Source organism: Photinus pyralis, unplaced genomic scaffold, assembly GCF_008802855.1.
Source record: "Photinus pyralis isolate 1611_PpyrPB1 unplaced genomic scaffold, Ppyr1.3 Ppyr1.4_LG8, whole genome shotgun sequence".
NCBI lineage: Eukaryota > Metazoa > Arthropoda > Insecta > Coleoptera > Lampyridae > Photinus > Photinus pyralis.
In genome coordinates, this window is record NW_022170819.1 from 31,395,718 (window position 1) to 31,423,515 (window position 27,798).

The 27,798-nt window shown below is 37.3% G+C and overlaps 3 protein-coding genes across 4 annotated transcripts in view; 2 read left to right on the plus strand and 1 right to left on the minus strand.

The window, feature by feature from the left end:
* The window catches only part of LOC116177969 (protein KIAA0100), a 41,869-nt gene extending 30,343 nt beyond the window's left edge, over positions 1 to 11,526 (plus strand). The window contains exons 19-27 of the mRNA XM_031497170.1: positions 4,667 to 4,876; positions 4,927 to 5,288; positions 5,339 to 5,614; positions 5,662 to 5,891; positions 5,942 to 6,089; positions 7,420 to 7,701; positions 10,172 to 10,384; positions 10,436 to 10,540; positions 11,341 to 11,526. Of these exons, the coding sequence (XP_031353030.1) occupies positions 4,667 to 4,876; positions 4,927 to 5,288; positions 5,339 to 5,614; positions 5,662 to 5,891; positions 5,942 to 6,089; positions 7,420 to 7,701; positions 10,172 to 10,384; positions 10,436 to 10,540; positions 11,341 to 11,400 (1,886 nt within the window). The 3' untranslated portion in view covers positions 11,401 to 11,526. The remainder of the gene's footprint in view (positions 1 to 4,666; positions 4,877 to 4,926; positions 5,289 to 5,338; positions 5,615 to 5,661; positions 5,892 to 5,941; positions 6,090 to 7,419; positions 7,702 to 10,171; positions 10,385 to 10,435; positions 10,541 to 11,340) is intronic.
* LOC116177971 lies at positions 11,448 to 19,531 on the minus strand. The gene is made up of 4 exons (XM_031497173.1): positions 19,337 to 19,531; positions 19,130 to 19,233; positions 12,524 to 12,846; positions 11,448 to 11,632 (listed from the first exon to the last, which is right to left on the minus strand). Exons 1-4 carry the CDS (start codon positions 19,403 to 19,405, stop codon positions 11,508 to 11,510), a joined length of 621 nt encoding a protein of 206 aa, XP_031353033.1. The 5' UTR covers positions 19,406 to 19,531; the 3' UTR covers positions 11,448 to 11,507.
* Positions 19,532 to 19,572: 41 nt separating this feature from the next.
* The window catches only part of LOC116177970 (mediator of RNA polymerase II transcription subunit 13), a 73,405-nt gene continuing 65,179 nt past the window's right edge, over positions 19,573 to 27,798 (plus strand). The window contains exon 1 of one of the 2 annotated variants that reach the window (XM_031497171.1): positions 19,573 to 19,788. In XM_031497171.1, coding sequence (XP_031353031.1) covers positions 19,720 to 19,788 — 69 coding nt within the window. In that variant the 5' untranslated portion in view covers positions 19,573 to 19,719. The remainder of the gene's footprint in view (positions 19,789 to 27,798) is intronic. The other variant, XM_031497172.1, reaches the window with a different exon arrangement.

Genomic DNA, 27,798 nt, shown 5'->3' on the forward strand with positions numbered 1-27,798 from the left:
CATTTAAATTCGATTTTCTTACTTCATCTAGGTATTTCCTAATAAACCCGTTTAGTTTAGATGTAGGTAGTTGAGTGTTATAGGTTGCATTGACTTTGCTTCATTCTTTTTCCGCTAGAGTTCACGCGATATATCTTTCTGCAATCTATCCCTTCTTTAATTTGGTCTTGCGCATTCCGTGTACTTGTTCCCTTCAGAAAAGATTGGGTTTATACCTGCACATTTTTCTTGATACGCCATTACTGTTAGTTGACTTATATCCAGTGGCGTATTAACCTATAAGCCGACAAAACCCGGGCTTAGGGCGCTGGAATTTTAGGGGCGCAAAAAAAGGAGCGAACTATCTGAAAAATCAAAAATGCTCATAAAAGGTCAACGCATCGTAAGGCAGGGGCGCAAGAGAAGATATGTACCAGTCTAGCACGTTCATAGATGGGGACAGCATGCCCGCAACCAAGCGAGCCGGATATTCAGCTGTGCCACTCCGAGAATTGAAACCTCTGAACCACAGTGTACCGGGTGACCCAATAAGACTGTTCCTTGGCCATATCTCGAGCACCGTTCGTCATATGACTTTGGGTAAAAAAATTATTGGGTAAATCGGTCATGAAGAATCGCTGGAAAATATTTTCAAGTTCTAAAAATGACCAACAGAGGGCGTATCTGCCATCTTAAATTTTAAAATTGCATTTTCTTTAAATTTTGCATAATAAACTAAAAAAATTTTTTTACATTTTTAAAGAGAAACAGTTTATCATTTTCGTAAAAACAAAAACTCGGTTATTTCAAAAACAAAGATGGTGTGGGGCGTTCAATTGTTTTTGCAATAACCTGCTTTAACTTCTATATTAAATGTTGGTTAGAAATCGGCATTTTAGAAAAGATTACAAATTCAAAAAACTGCACTTTCTGAATGTAAACACAGTAGAATAATTTACAAATTACGGCTGTTATTATTTTATAATGCATCATGTTTCATTTGTTTAATTTTCCAAGGCCTACCTAAAAGTGTAGGGTCCTTTTCCAAATAATCTTTCGCGCCATCGACAAATACCAGAAATACGTTAAATAAGATACAATTTAAGCATTTTTATTAATTAATTAATTAATCTCATTTTCCCAATATTTGACGTTAGGAACGAGATTTTAAAAAACGGTTTTCACTGGTGTCTTTGGGTGTTATTTGGCTACTTTTTCATAAAGAAAAAGTCATATCATTCCATTTGATTTTTTTAGGATTTTGGATCATAGTGTCAAAACTAGCCCCCTGGCGGAGAAGGATTCAACTAAATTAACTATATTCTCATTGCCCAAGGAATGCTCTTTTCAACGATACCAAATTTGTTACAATCGGTCAAACGGTTAAGAAGTTAAAGCAGGTTATTGCAAAAACAATTGAACGCCCAACGCTATCTTTTTTTTTTAAATAACTGAGTTTTTGTTTTTACGAAAATGATAGATAAACTGGTTCTCTTTAAAAATGTGAAAAAAGAATGTTTAGTTTATTATGCGAAATTTAAAGAAAATGCAATTTTAAAATTTAAGTAAAGTCACTAGATATAGAAAGTACCGCAATCATCCGCCATTGTTGGGCAAATTTGCTGCCAACCTAAAAAAATTGACAAATAAAATCTGAATAGCTGTCATTTTTTATAACCTAACTTCATAGTACTGTCATGTTTTATATAAATACATACAGATATCTTCAAACAGGTGGAACAATCCCTAACATTAAAGTTACTAGAATCTGGTAACTTCCGCCATTTTTGGGCAAAAATCATGCGTTCTCTCTCTAACACACGAGCCCAATGGATTGCGGTACTTTAAATTTAAGATGGCAGTTACGCCCTCTGGTGGTCATTTATAGAACTTGAAAATATTTTCCAGCGATTTACCCAATAATTTTTTTTACCCCAAGTCATACAACGAACGGTTCCAGAGATATGACCGAGGAACAGTCTTATTGGGTCACCCGGTACATAATAACATATAACTACAGTTTTTGTAGGGGGTCGCGTTTCACTTTATTTTGAAGAAACAAATTCCCAAAACATGATTGGAATTTTGAACCCTTTGAAGCAGATCCCTAATGATATTGGTGGTTTTTTCGAATCATTTATTGTTTCTAAGTTTGATTCATACACTCTATTTTTTGCAAACCCCCATCACAAGAAAAAAAATCGAGTGGTGTAAGATCAGGAATGTGTTTCTGGTAAAACTGGACAAGGGCTGCCACTTAAAAATTTTGTGGTTACCCTTTGAAGCAGATCCCTAATGATATTGGTGGTTTTTTCGAATCATTTATTGTTTCTAAGTTTGATTCATACACTCTATTTTTTGCAAACCCCCATCACAAAAAAAAAAATCGATTGGTGTAAGATCAGGAATGTGTTTCTGGTAAAACTGGACAAGGGCTGCCACTTAAAAATTTTGTGGTTATCACTCAACAAAACTCCCCAGTGTATGAAAGTTCTAAACCATCTAAAATGCAATTTTTATGACCCGTTATCTTGATCTCGAAATTTTCAGATTTTTTCTTTACTTGTTTCAAACTTTTATATAGCTCCATCCCGGAAACCCTGTATAACTACGTACTTATATATTATATACTATTATATAACTGTGAGTACAATAATTTCTCTCCATTTGTTTTAAAAGGGGAAACGTTTAAGTGGCGAATATTTTAGAAATCGCGATAGACATAAAGGCCCCATAAAAGATCAGTCATCCGCTATAAGAAACGAAAGCGGATATGACCGTTTGTATTTATACTCGTCTTTATGGTGGTAACGATGTGACGCATTTTTTTCCGGGAAATATGGCGTGTTTTGTTCGAGAACATTTTAGAATACTGGTTTGGAAGCGTTCGAAAACTTTCGGGAAACAGGGGTGTATTCGAATTGTGTTTCAGTCAGTTCCAATTTCAACGCCGAAGTAGTAAATAGTTCGCGCTGTTGTAAGTTGTGTATATTTAAGTGATAAATAATATTTTAACTCAATTCATTTCAAGACAAATTTGTTATTAATTAATTGTAAATAAATAAGCCACGTAATTAAATTGATGTTACAGTACGCTTTGTCTTCTATGTAAAGGTACTTATTTTATTTTGTCTTGATAATTTCGTAAAAGTTTGTTTATTATTCACTATTAAAAAATCTAATATAGGGCGCAAAATCCGTTAGGACGTTAGGGCGTTGTTGACCTTTAATACGCCACTGCTTATATTTACCTGAAAAGGGTCCTTTGTTTTGGCTATCACTCTATTTCTCTCTATTTCTGATGTGTTGTGGCTGCTCCATTGAATACGCTTAGCGGATTTATATTTAGTGTGAGGTATGTACGGATTATGCCTCAACATTATTTTTAATACGTATTTTTTAGCGCTTGTCTTCTCTCATTGTTACCTCATAGTTCTCTTCTAAGTTCTCATCGTTGTCTGTTCTGGATTACTTTTTTGTTATTATCTACCGGAGTATCTCGATTTACTCCGACGAGTTTTTTTGTTTGGGTTGTTATCTGTCGCTGATTAGGCAGAAAAGTGCTCCTCTGAGCTCAAAAGGCCGTTACGACCAGATATAACGTTTTTACATACTGTTTTGATATTGATAATTTTCCTGAATACGAATTCATCCCTTTTTGTTAAAAATTGATTTAAATTTAAACATTAACATTTCAGATCTAAATATTACAGTGTCCTATTTATAGTATTTTGAGATCATTTATTAAATCACACTCGATTGTGCCAACAATTCTTGTTTATGTTTTATCCCTGTCATTTCATTTATATCTTTAGCTAATAATAATAGTAATAGTTTATTGCCCTACAGAAAAAATAATCTATTTACAGGATCATTAACACATGTTAACATAGCAAATTAAATCTTTACACAAATATAGCTACAAAAAACAAAAAAAGGAAACCTAATAAATCCTAACTGAATATATAATGTAGATTGTAGATATAAATAGAAACTCCCCTACCTTAGGTACTAATTTAGTATTTATGATAACATAATCTTTCAAAACAAACATATCAGGTTTTTTATCCGTCATTTTTCAATCGCGCACTTAATTGACGTTGACACTGACTTTACAAAACACAAATGATTACCAACTGTTCACTTCCACCAGAAGTCACCATTCATCGTTCAGGTAAGTCAACGTCTCAAGATACAGTTGTGTCGGCTGAACATACCCATTAAAGTATATCCAGGGTTACCAACATAATTTTGTGTATGATAGTATAGGATGTACCATATATGGCGCCCGAGCAGGGACCAATTTTGTAATGATTGTTCTGGAAGCACGCGGATAGCTGCAGTCGTGACTCCAAGATTCTTAAATCGCTTAACTCACAAAGTAAATTTATTTTCTATATATGTTACTTTCTGCATCTTTTAAAGTGACCACCTAGAAATTTGTTTTATCAACATTACAAATGTGCTGTTTTCCATAGAAAAAAACGGCTACATTTTGTCTATGAATGTTCGCATCAACTCGCATTGTCAGTCAAGTAAAAGGTAGCTTAAGTTCAAGAAAAGTAATGCAAATTTTTTTTGGAGTAAGAGATGCTTTAAAATAAGATTTATGGGGTTAATTTTTCAATAAATTTATCTGAAAGTCATAATTATTGAGTAGGTTTTTATAATGTAATTTAATTTGCAGTTGCTCTAGTCAATGCGCAAGTATTATTGAAAGGCTGTGAAACGAAGGGTTACGTAATATTAAGTTCGGCCAAAGCCGAAATTCTCCAAAAGATTCATCGACCTGTATGGAAAGACCGCGCCTTGGTTTCGAAAACGACGTGGGTCGGCTCGCTGGAATGCCTGCAGTATTATGCCACAGTAAACGCGGGCGAAAACGATTCGCTAAACGGTAAGTGCGGCTTTAGTTGAGAAATTGAGAAAAACGTCAGACACATTTAGAAAACATAATGTGGTTAACCGTCGACAATATACAAGAGAAGGAGTCGACTGTGATATCGGAGATTCCTCAAGTTCCGAATATAGTGGGGAGCGGTGTTTCGGTGGGGGCAGTCGTTAGCGACGTCGTTGGTGCTAGTAGTAATGAGGAGAACTGGCCAATACAGTTGCAGCGGATTGTTTCCAGGTGCAAGTGCGAGTTTTTTTACGCGTCGTACGGCGACATCAGTGTGGATCCGGAGGAGGTGGGCGAGGTACCCGCTCCACTTCAAGAGGACGTCGGGTTATGGGATCGTCGACAAACCGCAGTCGATGCGTTTACATTGATGCATCACGATTTGGACGTCTGCACAAACTCGCTACAGGTTTGCGACCAAGCAAAGTATAGACAGGCACACTCACGACTTTTCTGTAGTATGCCATGCTATTGGATATCGTTAATAACTTGCTGTTATATGTCGAACCTCATCGGAAGGAAGCCTTGGAGCGTTTAGCTCGAATGAGGTTCCAATTGCAGTTGCACAGCGTCGAAGACCAAAGACGGCCGATTCAAATATTACAAAATCAAATACGATCGACGGTCAGCAAGTTACGGCGATTAGAACGAGAAACCTACTTGCTTAACAAGGCAGTCGCTGAAGAGCCGAATAATCTGGAGTTGTTGCACGAAATGGAAAATCTGGAAGAATTAGTAATGCTTCCTCGTCGCGTAATTGCGTATTAAATAGCGCATTGCAGGTGTATAATTGCAAGGGACAACTCAACGCGCAAAGCGAGGAGTTGGATATGATGATCTCGTGCTATAAGGAGGCTCAGTTGTTAGCAAACAGTCGCCTGGCGACTACCCGCAACGATAAACCGTTAACCATTGTTCGAGCGAACGAGATCTGCTTCAAGCACGCCCAGTGGAGGCTTACAGAGGCTGACGGGCAAATTGGTATCGCCGATTTGGTACTAAGTAACTTTTTGTAAGTAGATTGCACGAATCCGAACTGCTTTGCCAATTGGCAAGTTTCAGGTACACCAAGAACTCGAAAAGTGACGATTCCGTCGAGCATCTACTCGAATTGGGATATCTCCGCATGACCAATTTGCTTCCCAATCAAATTTACAAGGAGGTATTAGTTCCTACTGAAATTCAGAGCAACATGCCCGTCGAACACAAAGTAAGCATATGGTAGGGGAGCCCAGGATGCTAAATGGGGATTTACTCGAGCGTATTGAATTGAATAAAAAAGTTTTATGATGTACCTTCCTCCACCGCTGGGGGGCGCGTTTACACTTAATCATGTACAGGGTGGCCAAATAAGAATGCGAGGTACTGTATCTGGGAACCTGTTCATTGTAGAGGCTTGCAGTAAAAAAATTTATGACTAAAACGGCCACGAGAAAAACCTGGAAAATATTTTTAAGTTTCTGCAATGGCCGGAAGGGGGCGTAACTGCAATCTAGAATCTAAAAAAGTGATGTTTCTGTGAATTTCGCTATATTAAACTAACAAAAAAATGTCCGGTCTTTGAAGTTGACGATAATCTGAACCTTTTTTGTTTGACAATTTTTCCAGTATCTCTAAAAATGAAGTGGTGGGGGGTATTCAACGGTTTCTGTAAAGAACACCCTGTACCCTGAGCCGATTTAAACAAACTCGGGTTAGTTCAAAAGAGCTATTCTTCAGCTACAAGTATTATACTATTTAAAGTTTTGTTAGTTTTACATATCATCGCTTGATGGTTTTTTTCGACATTCCGACAGAAATGGTTAATTTTCTCAAAAAAATTAAATGCATTGGTTCGATTTTTTTTTCATGAAAAAGTAGCTCGCGAAAACAGCATCTCGATATCGGCTCAGTCGTTTCGAAGATACAGGGTGTTCTTTACGGAAACCTTTGAATACCCCCCACCACACATTTTTTTGTTAGGTTAATATAGCGAAATTCACAGAAACATCACTTTTTTAGATTCCAGATTGCAGTTACGCCCCCTAGCGGTCATTTCAGAAACTTAAAAATATTTTCCAGGTTTTGCTCGTGGCCTTTTTAGTAATAAATTTTTTTACCGCAAGCCATGTATGGATTCTCAAATACAGTACCTCGCATTCTTAGTTGGCCACCCTGTACAAAAAAATAGTCTCATGAAAATACTCGAGCGCGTCAGATATTGATAGTGTATATACCCCACGTGTCTTGATATTGAAGGTATGTTAATCTGCCGGTTTCAATATTACTTCTGTTATTCTTGCATAATTTCCTTCGAAATAAAAAAAATTCCAATGCGTTCGAGAATGTCAAGGTAACGCGGTAACGTTTTTTGTTTGTTTGTGGCTTTCCCCTCCCTCACCTCACGCTCAAATCGTCATATTAATGAAATGCACACTTTTCAACACCTAGTCAACCCACCTTACTTTAACCTGACGCGCTCAAGTAAATTCCAAAATCCCTTATTAGGCTCCCCTACTAATACAAATGAGATCATTTTTACACTAACTAATGTTCGTTAGAGGGTCGTGCGAGTTTTTTGCAGAGAAAAGCCGCCTGTTGGAGGTATAGCCGTCAAGGAGCACTTTGAGATTAACGTCGTTCCTTTAACCATCGGGTTGACTAAGAAATTTTACAATACGATGTTGAAGTTTTGCTTTCCGGAAAAGGATCCTGATAATATCGACGGCGAAAGAGGCGAGGAGCTCGACAACGAGTCTAGAAGTAAAAGAATCCGTTCGTCCGGGCGTAGCAAGCGAGATTCCAACTTTTATATTCCAATTGATGATGTCGAAAAAATGAAGGTAAATTCCCAGAAGTCAAAAGTTCCTAATGCAATGTATGAATAATTCATTCATGTGTTTGGTCTGTAATGCTTTGTGTACCGCCTTTCCTCACACTGTTCAATAAGAACGTTATACCTACTACTTAGTTCATGATCCTGTTTTATCTTACTGTCTTTGCCAAGTGAGCGTTTCTATAAAGTAAAAGCCACATTGGAAAATGTTGGATTTTGTTGTCAGTGTTAGTGCTAGAGGGAACCAAAACAAAGAAAGGCCCAAAATTTTGCACTATTGTTCTATATAATCTTAAGAGGTAGATGAATATGCATTTTCCAAGTTTGTAAATAATAAATGCGACTGCCGCCCCACGTTGGCCGCCAAATAATAATGCCGTGTGCAATGGTATCGGCCAACCACATCACTCACAAAGCACCTGTCCAGCTAGCTCAATCAAATCAAAATTGATACTTAGAATTTTATAATCTCTGCTTGTACACGACTCGTGGCCTTGATCAACTTCCGAAATTTCAAATAAATTACAAGAATTTTTACCTGTAGTAAATTTCGGATACGGAGAAAATAATCTGAGATAGAGTCTATCCGGCTCGCACAAAGGATTCGAATAAACACACAATGAACTGATTGACAATGACAAAAATTTTTTCCGAAACACATTTAATGAGGTCTTACGGATTTTGAGGGCGTGATTAATAGTAGGTACTTAATGTAAAAACCACTACCATACAGTGTTACTCAGAATTTTGTTTTTGTTTACTATTCATCGATAGATGTCTCCATGTCATAACTTAAAGCACTCTGTGTAGATGCAAGCAAATCGTTCCTGTTGACACAGGTGATCGGTTTCACTGTAGGGTTTGAAATATAAAAGCCTGGTCTCCTTCAAAGGTCACGAAGAGATTGAGAGCCACTTATGATAGAATTGATAGAAGCTTAGGGGGAGTGTGAAGGGAATTTGAGGAGAAAGGGAACCCAAGAGAACCAATGCATTTTGGGGAAACTTGAGAGGACTTGAAATTAGTGGAGACTATATGAACATATCGATGGGTTTTAACAAATTTGCGAAAAAAAGTTGGTTTATTGTATCTGAATTTGTTATCTCAGTATCTTTTTTCCTTTTAGAATTGTTTGATTGCACATTTTCTTGTTTAGATTTTTATCGCCTTTGTAGTTCAATTAAAAGATAAGATGCTTTAAGTTAGACACATCTGGTCGTTTGCGATAAGACGGGCGAAATTTCATTAACGCACGTTTTACCAAAAATGCGCGTTATTTCGGCGGAAGTGAGGACGCCCTCCTTCAAAGTAGATGTTACCAAGTCTGATTGTGATTGGCAGATGATTTGAAAAATGTTGTAGGAGGAGCTTATTTTATGGTGGAAATAGTGTGTCCTTAAATAATGGAAACGACGCCAAAATGAGACTGCTGCTAGCTGTTAGTTTTTCGCGACGGTAAAAAGAGCGAGAAAATTTGTTTACCCTAATTTCTCGGGGAGTTGGCCCTATTTGTTTAATTAAAAACCCAGTTCGCTGGTTTTTATGGCTTATATGGTAGTTTTGTCCGTCTGTCTGTTCTCCGTCTAACTCGAGAACGAAAAGAGACATCGATGTCAAACCAATTGATTTCTACGAGTTCAAGGGTCAGTGCTATTGAATATGAGCCGGATCAAAAGTCTGGTTTCTGAATACAAGCAGAGTTGCAAAAAATTCCTCTACTAAAATTTCACATCTTGTTTAAAATGGTTTGCCTGTGTTCCGAAAAAGTTTGTTCGAGTGTGTGTAAACAAAGCAGTCAGCTTAGTAAAACCTTTCTAAAAGGATTGCCTTTCATTAAAATATTCTACCGTCTGAGCAGCCACCGAATATTTCTAATTTATAGAGATTCATTTTATCATGGAGGAAGTTTCCTCAAGCGTTCAGCGAGTGTTTTTGTGTCTTTGGTAAGTGCGCCTAAATATCGCAAACCTTTTACGACCAGACTATTTGCATTATTGAAAAAAAAAAACTGAATAATTTCATATTATTATTAATTATCGACCGGCTGAGTGCGGGGTATTATGCAGGGATTCTGTTTTAATTGTTTTATGTGTTTCGGAATAATTTTTCATTGTCGCTGTAGGACGGACTCACTGCTCTTGTGATGCCTAAACAGGCCAGTGTATGTGCGGCAACTGTTTTTTTGATTTGTGCTTACCTACATTTTTTACCATCCTCGATCATCACTGCATAGCTTTTTTTTTGTTCACCCTATTTGTTATAACCTATTACAAAAACAGCCGGTGTTAGCATTGAGCATGAAAAATAAAAGCAGCCAGGCTCACTGATTTGTCTCCTCCTATCTTGCGCACCTATTGTACCCCCTCCAGAGGGCTCGCCACAATACTTGTAGAAAATGTAGTGGGCTATTTGCAAGATAGTTCTTTGATAGCCTCTATCATAGGGCGATAATCTATATTAATGCGGGGGTATTTTAGGAAAGGGCAGAAAAGAACAAATTGTTTATCTACATTAAAATTCCGGAAGTGCCAGTACGAGTAAGCTACAAAGGAAACAAGGAGAAAAACCTCGAGGATATACGCGATTTCTCATTGGTAATACCCACACTGGAATACCATAACGTCACGTGGACGTGGCTAGACCTGCTACTGGCCATGAAATCGGATACGCGTCGAGTCATCCTATCTCAGGTTTCCATTTTCGTGTATTATTGTCGAGTATATTATTATCTTTTGTTGTAGGCGATAAAGCAGAAGTTGCAGATTAAACGAAGTACGGGATTATCAGACGAGAGCTCATCGCCACAAGAGGAGGATAAGGCTAGACTACTGTTCGGAGCTTGCCATGTATGTACAATGGGAAAAATGGTTAAAATTCTTGGTTGGAAAGATTTGTTGATATTAGAATGTCAAATTACAGATCCCCATCCAATGCGCTTTTTGATTTTAACTCTTTGTTAGACCTAGAGGCTGTTTCTTTTTGATGTTTAAGTATTAGCCACTATGCACCAGGTGAAATGATCAGCTGGGATAGTGCAACAATGACGTTGGTTGAAACAGCTCGTTTTTGTCAAGGTCTATGCACTGCAATAAGAAATTGGGGGTCTTCATTATACAGCTTCCTTCATAGCCCTTAGATCTGTTGCAGAATATTTTCCAAAAAAATGATTATGTTCTACTTTTGATCACCCATCCCTAAGCAACTTTCTTGTGTAGGAATCTGTTGCGACCTCACAATCTCATAGCCGCCAAATTCTTGAGAGTTCTCCCAGAAGAACTTTTGATTTTATGCCTTTCCCATTTTGACCCCACCGACAGAAAGTACATACTGCTACAGCAATTCACCTCATCGTCCCCTTAAGCGTCCAAAAGCTGACTATCCAGGAGTACATTTTCATCAGCTTTGGATGGAGAAAGGACTTCCGTGAAGGAATCCCATGGCAGCTTCTAGTATTCACTGTGATCCCAGTTTTTGATCCTTTTTTGTTTAACTAACTGATCAATTTTGTAAGATGAAGATGACCTTCCTAGTTTTACATACTCCCATTGGCTTAGTTGCCTAGTCCTTATAATTCTCAAAGCGAATGAAAAATCACATCAGAATTTCTCATTGTGAAATTAATAACATTTTCATTTTTATTTAATAGAGCGTCGACAATAGAAATCCAAAGAAGAGTATGAGCAGCGTCTTCAAGTTCGGCAAATGACAGAGATGGTGGAGCACGGACTGTTGAGTGTGATAATAAACAAAATGGAAGATCGATTAACTATTTTTTTATTAATATTATTTCATGTAAATATCAAATAATAAAGGCTACGTTGTAAACGGCCAACTTTCCCTCTGCTGATGACCCTTGTACTTTTCTTTGTACTTCAGTCCGGATACAATTGTCGAACTGCGAGGGAATGCAGTAATCCCACCAAACTTCGTATCAGTTTCTAAAATTAAACATGTATGTCAATATAGTCACCAGATCACCGACAGTATTGTTTGTGTTGTACAGGGTGTCCCATTAATAATGGTCACAGGCCATATCTATGGAACCGTTAATTGCAGCGCTTCAGGAAAAAAATTTTGTAAACAAAATGGGCCAAGAGAAATCGCTGGAAATTATTTTCAAGTTTCTAGCTTCGCCGATAGAGGGCGTACGATTCATGGTGAAGTAGAAAAATGACTTTTTCTAAATTATACCCAACAAACATGCATAAAAATACATGTATAGCAATATTGTATCAATTTTGCATCATTTTGATGCAGCACATATTGATCTAGCTCATAAAATATGAGGGGTGCAGGAATTGGGGAACATCTCTTTAAGAAATTGAATGTAACTTCTGTTTAGGTTAACAGATTTACACATAGGTCTTGTTGGAATGAGCTCCTTCGTGGAATCAGATTTTACATGAATAGTCTTTTTAGTAAATGTGACGAGTGGTAGAGGGCGCGATGTGACATTAACATAAAGTTTGCATTTTTTTTTTTAATTTCAAATGTAACGATATAATTATTATATGATATTATCAAATAAGATGAAAAAGTGAGAATATCAGTGAAAATCCCATTTTGATATCTGTTTTCTAAGTAGAGATATTGCGAAAATACAAACATTCACAACTTTTAATTGCAATATTGATGTTCATTCAAGTTGACTGATCATTTCCAGCAATTTCGCCCCTTTGGTTAAAAATGTTTGTTCCCGAAGCGGTGCAATTAACGGTTCCATAGATATGGCCTGTGACCATTATTAATGGGACACCCTGTACAAAGACGGATCACGTGACCACGTTGCTTAGGCGCGCCAACGCCTACTTCCCATGTGAAAGACTTACCTGGATGGAAGCGATGGTACTCGTACTGTACATGTAAATTGGGTGGTACATCCATATTCTTTATGTTTTCGTATGGAGTGATTGTGCTTAATGGAGTCGTGTAGAAGTTATGCACATCACTGGTGGTTTCGATTGTGTGAAGCAGCGAATTCGGAATGCCATGTTGAAATTCTTTGTAACAGGTGTTTAGTACTTGAAAGCGTAAGCTTAGGTTGTCGAGGCGTGTTTGGCCCTCTTTTGTTCCTAGTACAGAATGGAATATCGCTTCCAGTTTTGATTTGACATCTTCGGGGGGAGTGTACTCTTTCTGAGGACGCAGAAAGCTATAAATAATTCGTTTCATTATAAAAAATTCCATGGGAGACAACAACAAAAATTAAACCTATGGTGTATTTTTTAATTAATCAATGCGAATACTCAAATTTTGTTTGGAAGGTTGGTACTTATAGAAAATCCTCAATTTATTACACACTAACCAGATTTCTGATATCAGGGATTGAAGTAAACCGATCGTGATAGTGAGCTATTATTTAGATATGTCATCCCAACATATCACTTCTAACTATCAACACGCATGCATGTCACATCGAATGAAACCGATCCATCAAGTAAGTGTCCGGTGTCCGCCAAGTGTACAACAAATATTTTTCAAAGCAAAGAGCAAATCCTGGACATGTAAAAGGTGACTGGTTAAGCAATTATTGAGGATTTTACCAGAATTTCTAGTACAAGAGGGGCTGCTCATTTTCTATAACTTATTACAAACTCTAATGATGAATGTACACAGTAGAGCAAAATCTAGAGACTCTAGCTAGATAAATGCAATAAATTGTCTACACTACAACGATTTTAGTCTACCTAGTTATTTAGAGTTGTGGAAGATTAATTTAGGATAGACTTCTATACTTGGTGTGTACAGGGTAGTCCAAATTGCACACTTTCTTATGAAATTATTTTAAGAGATAGGGAAAAATGGACCTAGGTGTCTGGAGCCCAATTTTATAGAGAAAATCACTGGCGCAAACAGAATTCAGCTATCACTATCCGTTTGGCCGCTAGAGGGCGTTTCTCGAATTTAGTCGATCTCTTTAATGCCCCATAATTTACTTATTACTAAAGATAATTGATTTTGGCAAAATCTTTCTTAGAGCACTTTTTTGTATGTATCTTTTTGCATCCGCTAGCTTATAGCTCTGGCACCTCAACCAAGAAAACTCTTGCCGATTAATGCGCAGACTTTCTTATTTTTTTGAAATATTAACCAAAGATTCTTCTAGCAAAGATAGGCATATCGCATATTGTAAAAATCAGATGTAGTCCTGCGTAATGTCATCTTTCTTATTTATGGAGATATTTTTTGAAATTTGGCCACAGATGCTTCTAGTAAAGGCAAACATATAAAATAACTTATTTTTCTTTGTAAACATAAATAGTCCGTTGCATGGCCTTTCAGGAAGTACTGATCAATTCATGGAAAATGCGCTAAAGTTACTAGTCTTAAGGTGGAAACCTTTTTTCATTTTTTTATTGGGTGGTGCCTGGTTTGTTCCTATAAGAGCAGAGCCCTCTAATGTCACATTTCAAATCGTTAGAATTATTGTGTATTAGAACATGTTGCTTTAAACTGTCCTATAATTAATAATTCTAAAGACATCAAATCCGATATTGGTTAAGGCTCCGCTTCATTTTTATTAACGATCCTCGGATTGTTTATAATTTTGTATTGCTGTCTGTCTGTCCGTGTGCCCGATAACATTGTGTAGAAACGTCCGATCGCTTTGAAAAGTGATACGCATGTTCTTCGGGATATATGGATTCTGGATCAGGGTCCACGCGTACTTAGGCCCCAAATTCGTGCTCTTTGTACTACCTCCCTGACTAGGGTCGCCCGACCCCTCAACTTCACTCAAGCAATCCCACACGTGAGATGAACCTTAGGACGCTGGAAGGGGAGGCGGCCCTAATCGTAGCCATGTCCGGCCAGGATTCCCCCAACATGGATTGTCTCCAGTTGGACTAGAGCGGGACATTCGCAGAGTATGTGGTGTGCCGTCTCGTCATCTGTGTAACATCCTCTACAACAGGCGTGGGCCACCGACGGCCCGCCGATAAGTTTTGTCCGGCCCGCTAATATAATTCATAGTTAATACTTCATAGGGCCCACAAGTTTCAAATTCTAATTTATTAATTAATTAATACGATTATGTTACACGTGCAGCATCTAGTGGACGCGATCCGAAGCTTCCAAGACGTTTGAAAGCCTAGTTAAAGATGCATTTATTGTTTCAGAGATATCGCCAGGCATTTTCCAGAATTTTCCTCGCGATAATACCGGGTGGGGCAATACAACGAACGACACGTGATTTAGGGATTAAGAATCTTAAGAGCATAAATGAAAATTTGGATACAAACTGAATATGGGGATTTATTATCCACATCTGGTAAATTTTGTTTGCGAATTCATGTCAATTTTCAGTACTTATTGATTTTTTTTAAAATAATTTTTACGAAAGCAAAAAATAGATCAAGACCAAAAAGAAATAGATACTTAAATATTGATTTCTTTAAACATACTTTTTATTTGGATTTTCGTGTGGCCTGTGGCGCATATAAAAAATTTTATTTTGGTCCCTTGGAAAAAAAGGTTGCCCACGCCTGCTCTACAAGATGGTGATTCCCAAACCCATGCAGTGCATGTACTTGTTTAGTTTACAGTGCCCAGAAAGTATGCCCACGAGTACCCTCAGGTTCTTCCTTGATAGCCCTGTACAAAAACGCGCAAAGCTACGAGATGGTCCTCTGAAGCCTTCTCTCGCATGGCGACAATCTAGCCCTGTGCTGGGTTTAGGTATATTGAGTTATTAGGTTGTTTACAGTTGTAACTGTAAGAGGAAGAGCAGCCTCTGGATATATGAAAAGTCGCCATTGTTTTTCGGCTACGTAGACCAACGGGCCTAAAAGTTATCTACAGCCCAAACCTCCAAAAAGGGTTTCTCTTACAACTCTTGGTGCAAAGAACATATGAATGTGCGGTTTTCTGTGTTAGTAAATATTCCTTAAACTTCAGGCAGCTATGCAGATGCAAAAAAATATTGCGCATGCGCATTACAACTTTTATATTTGCGCAATCCCAATTTGTTTATTTGTTACGATATTTAATGGAAATTTTGTATGTAGGCACCACGAATAAAAGTAAAACTAATACCGAATCCAAAAAATTGTTTTGCGCATGCGCAGTCGATTTTTTTTATTTGTGAATAATAATAATAATTTATTACCCAACAGCTATTTAAATATTTAAATGAAATTTCACATTTACGCACCTCGAATTTTTATTATAAGTAAAACTAATGCCGATTCAAAAAATTTGTTTTACAAGCTATGCTGATCTATATAGGGATAGAATCAACCCCTTAAGGTGTATTGTAAAAATGATGTATGTGTGAAGATCTCGAGGATTGTTATTTAATTTATGATGATGATATTATTTAACAGATACAAAAAAAATAAAAAAACACTTTCTCACTGCCACTTTTTGAGCTCTACAAGACACCATTGAGAGATTTTCGTTACAACGGTTCTTTCGGAGAAATCATCATCAACTTTAGTTTTTATATGTCTCGCAAAAAATTAAGTAGCATTTTTTATTACGAATACAACGATGTATCACACACACAAAAAAAACAAAGGTTGGCAACTCTGTTGGTTCCAACAGAATACCTATCGGGCAAATTTTCTACTTACCAGGAAATTTGTCGGATAGGTATTTTCGCACGATTAGCGCGTTGTGAGCGGGTGCACTATCCTGCTGAAATCAACAGATTCCAACTTTTGTTTCTTTAATGATGTAATAACTGTTTAATTGCGCAACTTTTCTCTACCATCGTCGTATCGTCTATGGTTTTTGAGATCCCCATGATAGACATCCTTATCTTGGACACCATATCTCATATTGTCTTCGCAACATCCCGAGGCTCTTGGTGACTTCTCTACCTTGGTATGTAATATTGCCACAGAATACATTAAAATAGTTAGCCAACCTTCATAGTTTTATTTTTCCATAAATTCGGCGACTAAGTAATGGAGCAATTCACTAAACAAAGATAGTTGACATTGCGCATGCGCATATTATAATCGTCCAAAGTATTCTTGGTTGAGGTGACAGAACTATAAGCTACAAAATGCAAAAAGAGTGAATTAAATATCTTGAAAACTATAGAAGTGGTTAAAGCCTCAGTTGGACGGACGGAAATTGGTGTGGGCAGTACAACAGTCTACACCAAACTGAGTTTAGCGTACAATTTTTTGAAGTTACCGACAGCCCGACAACCGTTCGCGATCTTTATGCGGACAGTTTGCGAACAATCAAGTGATCGCATGCGCCGGTGGATACGCACCTTTAGGCTGTGGCTAAAGTCTGCAATTAGTGGTAGGCATCCATATTACAGCGAGCTGGAGGAATGAAAAACTACAGGGTTTTCTGGTTATTAATAACAGAATCCATAATGCAAAAACAAAACAAAATACAAAACTGACAAATGACAGTTCAATTCTTGTCTGTGATTGGTTAGGTCATAATGTTTGTCCACGATTCGGGAATGCAGCTAAACTTGAACTTATCCCTATCGTATACGATCATGACGTCATGGTCACAGCACGGAGCCTATCGACTAACTTCGGGAATCGATGCCCTGATGGAACAGTGGAGTCTTCCACGGCCACAGTCAGTAAGATGCTAGCGACTTCCGGGATAGAACCGTGGTCAATGTTGAACGCAGAGTCAATGTCTCGCCCACTTTAAATATTTTATTTTTATTTTGTTTCTTTTCTTGTCTTGATGAAACCCCTTAGGAAAGCAGGGGAAACTTTCTTCAACATTGACACGGTCAACTTTACAAGTGAAAAAATCATGTCATCATAGTGTAGTAATGGCAAAACAAACTTCATATGAAGAGTGTATCACTTCTACAGATATAGAGCGAAATATTAAGTCATAGGATAATAATAAATACCTAAATAAACCCATAGAAAGCGGCTGAGCACCTTGGTGTGACCCAACGGAGTCATTGGATTTGACCCATTTTCAAATGGCTTGATACATGTGGCATATAAGTCTACTGTGCAAAGTTTCAACCGAATAGGTTCAAGCGTTTTTCAGGGACAGAGAAGCGTGACCCCACGGGTTCATTGGATTTGATCCCTTTTTCAATAGGCTTATTACATATGGCATATAGGTCAACTGTGCAAAGTTTGTACTAAATAGGTTCAAGCATTTGGCAGAAACAGAGAGGCATGACCCCAAGGGGTCATTGGATTTGACCCGTTTTCAATCTTATTACTTGTGGCATACAAGGCAACTGCGCAAAGTTTGAACAAAATCGGTCTAAGCATTTGACAGTTATCATGTTCACGGACAGACGGACACCCCTATAAAGCTTGCATCGCTTTGCTCTGCCGCTTAATAACAGACATTTACTATATTCACTTACCTTATTATCTAAAGTTGCAGAACTTCCTGTTCCCTCCTGTATACTCTACCATAAACTACATAACATTGAAAAACTACCATTTACTTTTTCATCGATTCCTTGAACACTTTTTTAATTTTTTGAATTTCAGAATTCAATTGACACCCTTAAGCGGTACCATTTTCTTGCATAGGCAATTCCTTTTGTAAATTTTGCTTTTAAATTTCTATTTCTGTAGTCATTCAATGAAACATACCACAATTTAGCAATGTATGTCAATTGTTTTATTTTTCAGACATGGACTTGGACACAATTTAGGCGAACAAATAGTTAAAAGTGTCTAGCAACAATTTCGAAACGTCTACTATCAAAGAGTACTACTCTTTGTCACTACTGTATAGCGAGATTTATTTTTCTCTACCAAAATCAAAGGCTAACTTTCGCTAGGCTGTTCTCATCAATGCCTTGTTCACTAGAAATTTAAGTCTCGACATCTCTAGCAAGAGTAAATCTACAGTACATATACATTCACCTTAAAACCTGATGCAGGGCCATCCGTGACTATAGGTGACCAGAATTGCAAAATTCGGTACCTATATGTGCATTAACCAATCCAAAATTAATCAATTTTTCATACTTTAGGGTGGCTCATCTAAAGGAAGACTACTCATTTTTAAAAAATTCTATGTTTGAATTGATGTTTTGTTACCACCCTGTAAAGGTTTAGCTAGTGATTAACCATGGGGGATGATTATGGATATTATGTGATTGTTAAAATCCTAATGAGATGAATAGTCTCCCTGTGCTATTCTACTGACCCAGTCATTATTGGCCCAAACCGAAATTAAAAGCCCAACCCGGACGCAGCAACGCATGAAAATGGGACGACCGAAAATTAAGATGAATTTTTAATTGCCAAATTTCGATTCTTTTCCTTTTATTTGCGCGCAGCATCCAATTTATTGACTGGATGGTGGTGCCGCCTTCTGACGGCTCTCGAACAAAGGGGGAAAACGAGCGCGCGATGATGGCCGGCTTCCCCCTCGCGCTCAGCTCACATCGCCACGGAGGTAGCCAGCGCTTAGTTCACTAGTACGAAGCAAGATCTTATGAGAAGAAGAAGAGAAGTGATACGCACCCCTTGGCCGCCAGAGATTCCGCGGACGATACGATCTTGGGGCCTACTTTCCTGTCGATACCTTTCCTTTTTTCGGCTTTCGTCGCATAATTCGATGCGGTCACCTGAAACGTTAAAAATGCTCTCCGTTACCGATTGACATTCGTGCACGACGGTGAATTATCGTGCGTTCTTAGTTTGTCAAAATGATAAAAGTGGTATATTTACATTTGCTTGTAATAAACGAAGTGGTGTTTTGCTTTTGCTGAAGAAACCATGCCTAGCCAAAGTCGCCATACTTCGCAATACTGTTGAAGTGAAGACATGCCGTTCGTGCGTCGTCTAGTCGCGACAGCTGTTCGGTGCGTGTTTTGCAAAGGCGACGTACGTGAATCCTAACAGGTTACGTCAAAATTGTGGATTGCTTCGATTTTCTGCCGTGTGGAAGCGCTGAATTTAGTGTAGCTTGTTGTTCATATCCGCCATTTTGCAGTCGCGATAGAAAGGTGAAAATCTCCGTAAATGTACGCATTATTTGTTTCGAATTAAGTGCATATTAATGTGCAGTGCGTGATAGTGTTGTGCTACTCATTTATTATAATGGATCAACCATGACGCATCCGAATTTTCAAACCAACGGCGCTAGCTTGGAGGATTGCCACACAAATTTCTTCGCCTTGGTAAGTATTTTATACAAACACTTACAAATATAGCAAATCGGAAATGTATGTCACAATCGCTTTGCCTCCTCGTCAACATTTCGCGTACGCACTCCTCTCGAGTGCGCCGACAATTTCCCAAACTCCTCTTCGACTACTTATAAATAAACGTGAAAAAATACAATTAAATATCGCGCTTATCGATTAAAAATCCTCACATGTTTTCATTGTGACGTTTTACGACTTTCGCGAGTATCCCACCCGCGCCACTTTCGAAATCCTTTTACGCATTACTAACCGTTTATTTTCTTTGGACTTGCCTCCGCTGCCCAATGACAAATATTTTAAATAACAATTTTAGGTTAAATTTTTTGGTAACTGTTGCAGGCGTTCCGCTTTCGTGTGAACGAACGCAAGTTCGTCAATCGCTGTTGCCGGTTTTACATACGTAACGGTCTCTCGAGTGTTTCTCTTCCATGGATATCTAGATCGCATACCCATTTCTCCACCACATACTTGGAACTGTCTTCATGTTCAACGACCTTGCTGTTCTCCCGATTTTTGATAACGACGCTGCTGTTTATATGTACTTTTGCTATTATCGCCTTTTATCAGTGAAGTAATAGATTGTTTATTACGTCGAAGGTCGTATTTGTAGCTAAAAAAGGTGCTAATTCGGGGTCCGGGGGACTACCTGTCAAGGTCTCTCTTCCGCTGCGCTTTTCAAATCAAATCGTCGAAAGTGGGCTGATCAACTTCAAGTGAGAGGTGGCAATGTCAAAGTCAAAATCTTGGATACGTTTTCGACCGAAATCTGCCACGCGCTGTTTATACCTTTCGCATTATTTTGCCAACGGTGCGCGATTTTTTTTAATCGGTCAACTCTGGCACGACGTTGTCGGAAATTGCTTTCGATCGCCTCGTCAACTGTCTGGCGCAAATCGACCCCGTTTTAATAACGCAGTGATTTCAAGGTCGCGCGCTTGCTTGTAGATCGTCTTATTATGATAAGGCTGCACCGACCCACATTGATAACTCGGCAACGTCGCGCCAGGGGTTAATTTTCTCGAGGAATTTGTAAACGAAAATTGTTACCGTGTTTGGCTTGGCACGTGTGCGTAAATTGTGTCGCTACCGCGGCAAATTTTTTGAGTCAATAATCTAACCTTGTAACACTAAATAAATATAGAGCGTTTCCTTCCAAAATATTGACCGGTGAAGAAGTGTTTTCTCCATCAAATGCGTAAGTAAATTGGTCTCATATTCAAGGTCGCCAGGTTTTTGCTAGGAGCAGTGCTCGTGTAACGAAAGCATATTTATTTTGTACTTGAAATTGATAGAAGCGAATTTTATCAGCAGTTGCAATATAATGAATAGGCGTTTGTTTAAACAAATAAACGACGGTGAATGGCAAGTTTTCGGAATAGTATCGTGTGTTATCATTTTCGAATAATGCGCCAATTGTGCATATGTAGAAACGAATTTATGCAATTCCATTTTGTAGGTAATATAATTACGCATTAATTACTTATGTGCTATTTAGGGGCCATGAGCATTATTATATTTTTATTCTGTATCTTTGCTGTTGAAGATGGCAGCGAAATGAACCTAAATCTTTAAAGGTTCAAAAAGTTCATCGAACATTTTCAGCAACGATGACGTCATCACCAGTATGCGTATAACCAAAGCGCTCCCCCTAAAACAGTTGGTCCGCCACACTAGACTAAATTTGCATTGATATCGATCAATAAATATGAATGTTATTTTGCAATTATTAATTAAACTGATATTTAATATTGTAATGTAACAATCTTAACCCATAACAAGGTATATAATAAGAACCAGTTATGGTTAAAATTTGAAAAAAAAATCTCCAGAAGTAAGAATGACACTTTGCATTTTGCGCATGCGCACATTTGATATTTATATATGCGATGTGTACCTATTTTAAGCTATAAAGTAGTCGACTTAGTGCCTCCAAGTAAAGACTTTGTCGCCCCGTAGTGTAAGGATACCAGTGGTAAAAACTTTTCAGCTATCTTTGAAAAGCAAATTGGTGGTCTGTCCGAGAGGTGTCTTAAAAAAATCCCCCAATGTACTCAAAAATTTGACACTGGAGTGGAGCCCTCCGTATGGCAAACCGATGCTGGGTTCAGTGCCACCTAGTGGAAGATTTGTTTGTAATACTGGTAATACCGTTTTTGAAACTACAAGAAAAAGTGAAGGAATTTCAGCTCGAATTTCAAAGAACGCTAAAAGATTGTCAAGAGATCCTCCTCCGACACCGTCTTAATTCAAAAAAAGAGAGGTAAGTTAATTATTTGGCATCACTAACAGTTCAAAAATGATTTTTAAAAAATTCAAAAACCGTTTTGAAATTTTTATATTTTTTAGCGCATTTTTGCAAATTTTTATTTTTATTTGTAAAAAGTAGCTTTTAATCTCACTTTGGTTGGCTGGCTGGCTGGCTGGCTGGCTGGATGGATGGATGGATGGATGGCTGGCTGGATGGATGGATGGCTGGCTGCAATTGTGGGCGCGTAGAAGAACTCTTGTAGAAAGGCAACGGGTGTACGTGTATCTACAAGGCCGTGAAATTTGTCAATCTTAGGGACAGGGCTACATGATGTGGGGTTGGCGACATCTGGGCGTCATCCTCGAGCGTAGTATACTAACGTGAAGGTTTTTAAGTTTTTTCCTATCTTCTACTACAGTTTTGGTCCGATTCTTTTCAAATTGGTGTCGGCGGAAAGATGTTGTAAACGCGCACAACTCCTGCGTGGCGGAATTTTGTTTTTTGCCCTAGGGGCGAAATTAACGACCTTTTGCAAGGCGCGCGCGCGTCTTCGAGAAGTAGTCAACTTCGGGCGCCTTTTACCTTCCGTTGCGAACTCACGCGGTTTAACGTTTCGTAAATCTCGAATAGCTGTCTCTCTTTCTCGTGTCGCCAATAGAAGCGAATTGCGGGCGAACGGGACGTCGGAAGTGGCTACCGTCAAAGGGAATGTGGTAGCCCCCGACCCGATTTTAACTTTAAAAGCGAATTGCGGGTGCACGCGGAAAGTGGGAAACGGTTAGTGAATGTAGTAGCCTTCGACAAGATCTGTTATTGATGGTTGAGTCGAAAGTGGCTAATAGAATACTGATCTGCCACACAAAAATGCGCTGAAGTTCCTTCGATCTCACACGAGGACTTTGATAATTTTTATTATACCTGAATCACACGCCTGAATCACTATCTCCGTTTTAAACACTCAAAATTGACTAAAATTTTTCGATAAACTTTGTTTACAAAATTAGTAAAAATTAACTATTGCATTTGTGGGATGCATTTGTATGACACATTAAACAGGGAAAAATATTTCGTTGGCGAGTTGTCGCAGTGGTGAGTCTTCCGTTGGCGAGTTGTCGCATTGGCGAGTTGTCCCGTTGGCGAGTTGTCGCGTTGGCGAGTTGTCCCGTTGGCGAGTCAGTCGGTGGCGAGTGGTCCGGTGGCGAGTCGCCCTTGACGAGTTGACGCGTACCGAAATAAAAAATCCTCTTAGGTCGCTTTCTGTAAATGCAGAACAAGTTTATACACCTTTTCGTACCTCTATATGTTATCTTTTTAGATTAAAATATACAGGGTGCTCCATTAAAATAATGAGGTTAGTCAGATAACATTGATACCTAAAAGTCAAAATCGACATTCAACTCGGAATCAATCCATTTTGGGACCACATGTATTTTACTCAAAATCGATATTTACAATTTACTCTTGAAATGTTTCAAATATGTATCAAGTTTTGGAAATGTGTAGGAAATTTTGGAAATGTTTAACACATTTTGGAAACGCTTCCCAAATTATTCGAAATATGTATGTACCTAATTATAGAAATCTTTGAGAACAGTGAAGAACATTAAAAAAAGATACACGTTTCTGAGACATTTCTCTTAAAAATTAAAACTTAAAGCCTATAATTCATTTAATAATAATTTAATGATTTGGGAAGCGTGAAGAAATGAAAATTTAAAAAAAAAAATTTATTATGGAAATGTCGAGGGAAATGTACTACTAGAAAAAGGTGTAAACATGATATTTTGAAATGTTTACAGAAATATTATAGAAGTTATTTTCGAACCGCTTCCCAAATTACGAGCCAAATTATTAAAATTTTAAGTAATGTTTCAGAAACGTAGAAGATTTAAAAATATAAAAACGATATTTTGGAATGTTTAGAAAAAATTAAAAAAAATATATGAAAAGTGACTGAAATTTTGGAAATATTTCAGAAATGTATAAGTAGTACATTTGGAAATGTATTAAAATGAGTAAACATTTTGGAACTACTTCTCAAGTTTGCAAAAAATGTAAAAAATGTTTTTAGAATGTTTAAATAATTTTAAAAATGCTTCAGAAAATCTTTCCGAAATTATTAAATATTTGTAAGTGATTATAGATGTTTTTCAAAAATGTTGAAAAAGATAAACGAAAAGTGGAAAATTTCTCCATAATTAAAAAAGAAGATTTGGAATGGTTTTAGAAACGTGTAGAAAATTGAAAAAGGAAAAACGATGTTTTAGAATGCTTGAAAAATTTCAGAAATATTTCAGAGGTGATGAAAATGTCAGTCGCGTAGACATATTAAGACACGCTTCCCAAATTATTCAAAATTTGTAATTAATTATAGCATTTCTGAAATGTTTTCAAGATTTTTCAAATTTTCTGCACTTTACCGACATTTCTGAAACCTTTGTAAAAATCCCTTTCGGCTAGGCCAATCAGGTGTAGGTAGATTTCTTTCCGCCATTTTGTTCCAATATAGCGGAATTGGCTGATTTAGAAACTTGACCGAGATATTTATGAGTTACACCAACCCTTAAAGTTTGATCGAAATCGGTTCATAATTACGAGTGTTCCTTGGAAGTGATAAACCTATAAATATACTGCGAGATATACGGGTACCATTACAATAGGTAGATAACGTACACGTTCTGACTCTTCTAAAAATTTTTAAATGCATGTTCATTTAATATTCTTTAATGATTATACTAGTTTTTCCGTTGCAAGTGAAAACCGTTTCTCTATGGAAATTGATCCATTTCGGGTGTCAGTCATCGATTTCAACTTTTAGGTATCAGTGTTATTGACATAACCTCATTTTTTTAATGGGACATCCTGTATTTTTTAATCTAAAAAGATAGCAAATTTAAATTGTCTTGAAAAATGACATACTAAAGATGACAATAAAAAAGAGTTCCAAAAATCTCGAAAACATTTTAAAAATACTCAAAAAAATTTTTATTTAAAAAGGTTCAAACGAGGGTTCAAATTAAAAAAAAATTAATTTTTTGAATTAATATTGAATTTTGTGCGTTCTATTTTTCAAAAGAAAATGTATACCTACCTGTTGTAGTGGTGTCAAGTAATTTACCTCTCTTTTTTTGAATTACTGGAAGACGGTGTCTGAGGAGGATCTGTGATAAACTTTTAGTGTTTTTTTGATATTCCTTCACGTTTTATTGTAGTTTCAAAATCTGTGTTACCGGTATCATACCAGAACATACAAAAATATCTAAATACACTGCGCAATAGTCATCGTGCCCGGTTATGAAATCCATTTTAAGTGCGCAATGCATTTTCCAACGAAGTTGGGTGCGCAATATTGTAGTCACCTTGTCTGTCCAAGGTCTTAACTACTCCTACAGTTTCGAAAATATTTAGTTCGTTCTTCTTGCAAACATAAACACATCGCATATAGTAAAAATCAAATGCGCGCATGTGCAGACTGCGTAATGTCACCTTTCTTCATTTTTGAAATTTTAACCATACCTCGTAAGATTCTTGAACAAAATGATTATTTAAAACCACAGAAGGTATAAGGCAACTGCTGGTCATACAATGTAAAAAACTGCGAGTGGTCATTGTGTCCTGTCTCTTTTCCTTTTTCATTTCTTTTTGATCCCTCTCGGAGAAAGTGACACTTTACTCTTTTAAATGGAAGATAAGACACGTCGATTTAGACTAATTCACAAGGTACAGGGTGTCCCATTTTCGACATTTATAGGGTTCCTCAGTAATTGTTGGTGCTATCAAAAAAATAATCAAGGCGTTATGCTATGTGTTCTTTTTGGGTCAAACTTAAAATGGTACAGTCGAATTTTGAAAGTATACGTGGGAAACTCAAAAAATTGTCAATTTCAGAATCATCCTTATTTTCTTAGTCCAAAGAGATTAAGAAAAATGTTTTATTACAAAGCTTTCTTTAGGTATAATAATTGTGTGTGCCGTTTTTAAAATACGGTTCAGGTAAAAAAGTAGTCGGACCTAACCTCATTTTTTTTAAATGAGACATCTCGTATATTTTATTACAAAAAATAGCATATATTAAATTCTCTTTTTAAGATAACACACCAGTGATGAAATTTAAAAAAAAAAACATTCATACAGATTTTAAAAAAAATGTTCAATTAAAAATCAAAAAGATATGTGACTTTTTTTTAAATGTTTGTTAAATCATTGAATTTTATTGAATTTAAATGCGATTTTTTAAAGTTAAATTATAAAGGGTATTCTATTAAATAAAATAACGTTAGGGGCTATAACCTTTTTTCTTTGCCTCGTATACTTATTTTGAAAAACGGCAGATTATTTTTCAATAAATATTTTTTGTATCTCTTTCTTCTTCTGAAATTTTTATTTTCCCGATATCTCTTAACTGAGAGAATTTTTTCAAATTTTGATTCTACCATTTTAAGTTTGACTCAAAAGAGCGCATGACCCCTACCTCTATTACTTTTTTTATAGGATTATCAATTATGGAGAAATGCCGTAAATGTGACACCCTCTCTGTACTCGCAAAGGCGCGTCTGGACGAGCAACAACGGCTTCCGAGTGTATAACAGAGTGTTTCAAAAAAAGGTTCTATATTTTATCCGTGTAATAGTACTCATGAAAAGAAGCCAAAAGGTCTTAATAAACATAGGTCCGTAAACTAAGTGTTCAGAGAGTTGATTTTATGTCTTAAGTTAAATATTTTTGTTTTTCTACATTTGACTCGAGGAGTTGAATTGTCTGTGTGAAAGTGGAAGGAGGGCACACAGAGCATTTTCTTTAACTAGTTTGACATTGACACCATCAGCCCTGCGAGAACTTACACAATGGATCTTCTAATTTTTGTGCTGCATTTTGTTGATCTTGGACTTTTAAATTCGGTTTTGTTTATATTAGAGTTCAATATAAACTAATTTGGCAATTTCAATGCTAGTTTGTATGCAGGTAAATTCTAAATTCCGAGATAAACGCTACAACTACACTTGTCACCCGCAACCTGATACGTGAAAGGTCACGCAGTGTCGTCCCCCACCTATTCGTAATCGCTTCAAGGTTTTCTCTTTTTGATGATTTTGTTACAAGCACTGCGCCCAACGCGCTCGCATCTAATTTGCATCGCACGGCCCGATTTCTCGACTCGCAGTTCAAAGACACCAAGGCCTATTAAAGTAATAACAACAAATAGCGAACGATAATGAAGTTGTATCCTACGAGTACGCACTTCGACCTTATCATTTCGAGATTGACGGATCACGAAAAGGTCGCTCGCATCGAAAATATTCCACTCGCGCGCGCCGTATGTGCAACTAAACACTCGTCCGACGGGATCAAGAGAGAGAGAGAGAGAGACACGTAGACCCAATTTCATTTGCATAATGCAATCAACGCGGACGCAACAGTTTTGCGTTTCTTTTCCGATTATGGGGGTCAAAAAGTTAATGGCGGCCCGTAAAATCTCACTCACTACCTGTTTTTTTTTAACGGACGTTTTAATGCGCCCCCATAAAACAAAGATGGGAAATAAAACGTAGAGTGAGGAGGATTTTTAATTTTAGACGAGGATCCATATGCTACCTACCGTTCGTCGCTTCGTTCACACGGTGCGCCGCTTTTACGCTTTTTAATTGGGAGAACAAGTGCATTACGAAAGGAAACGGGACTTTTTGGGTTGTTCTTTAAGGTAATGGCGGCGAATTATTTCCGATGCGCGTAGCGAT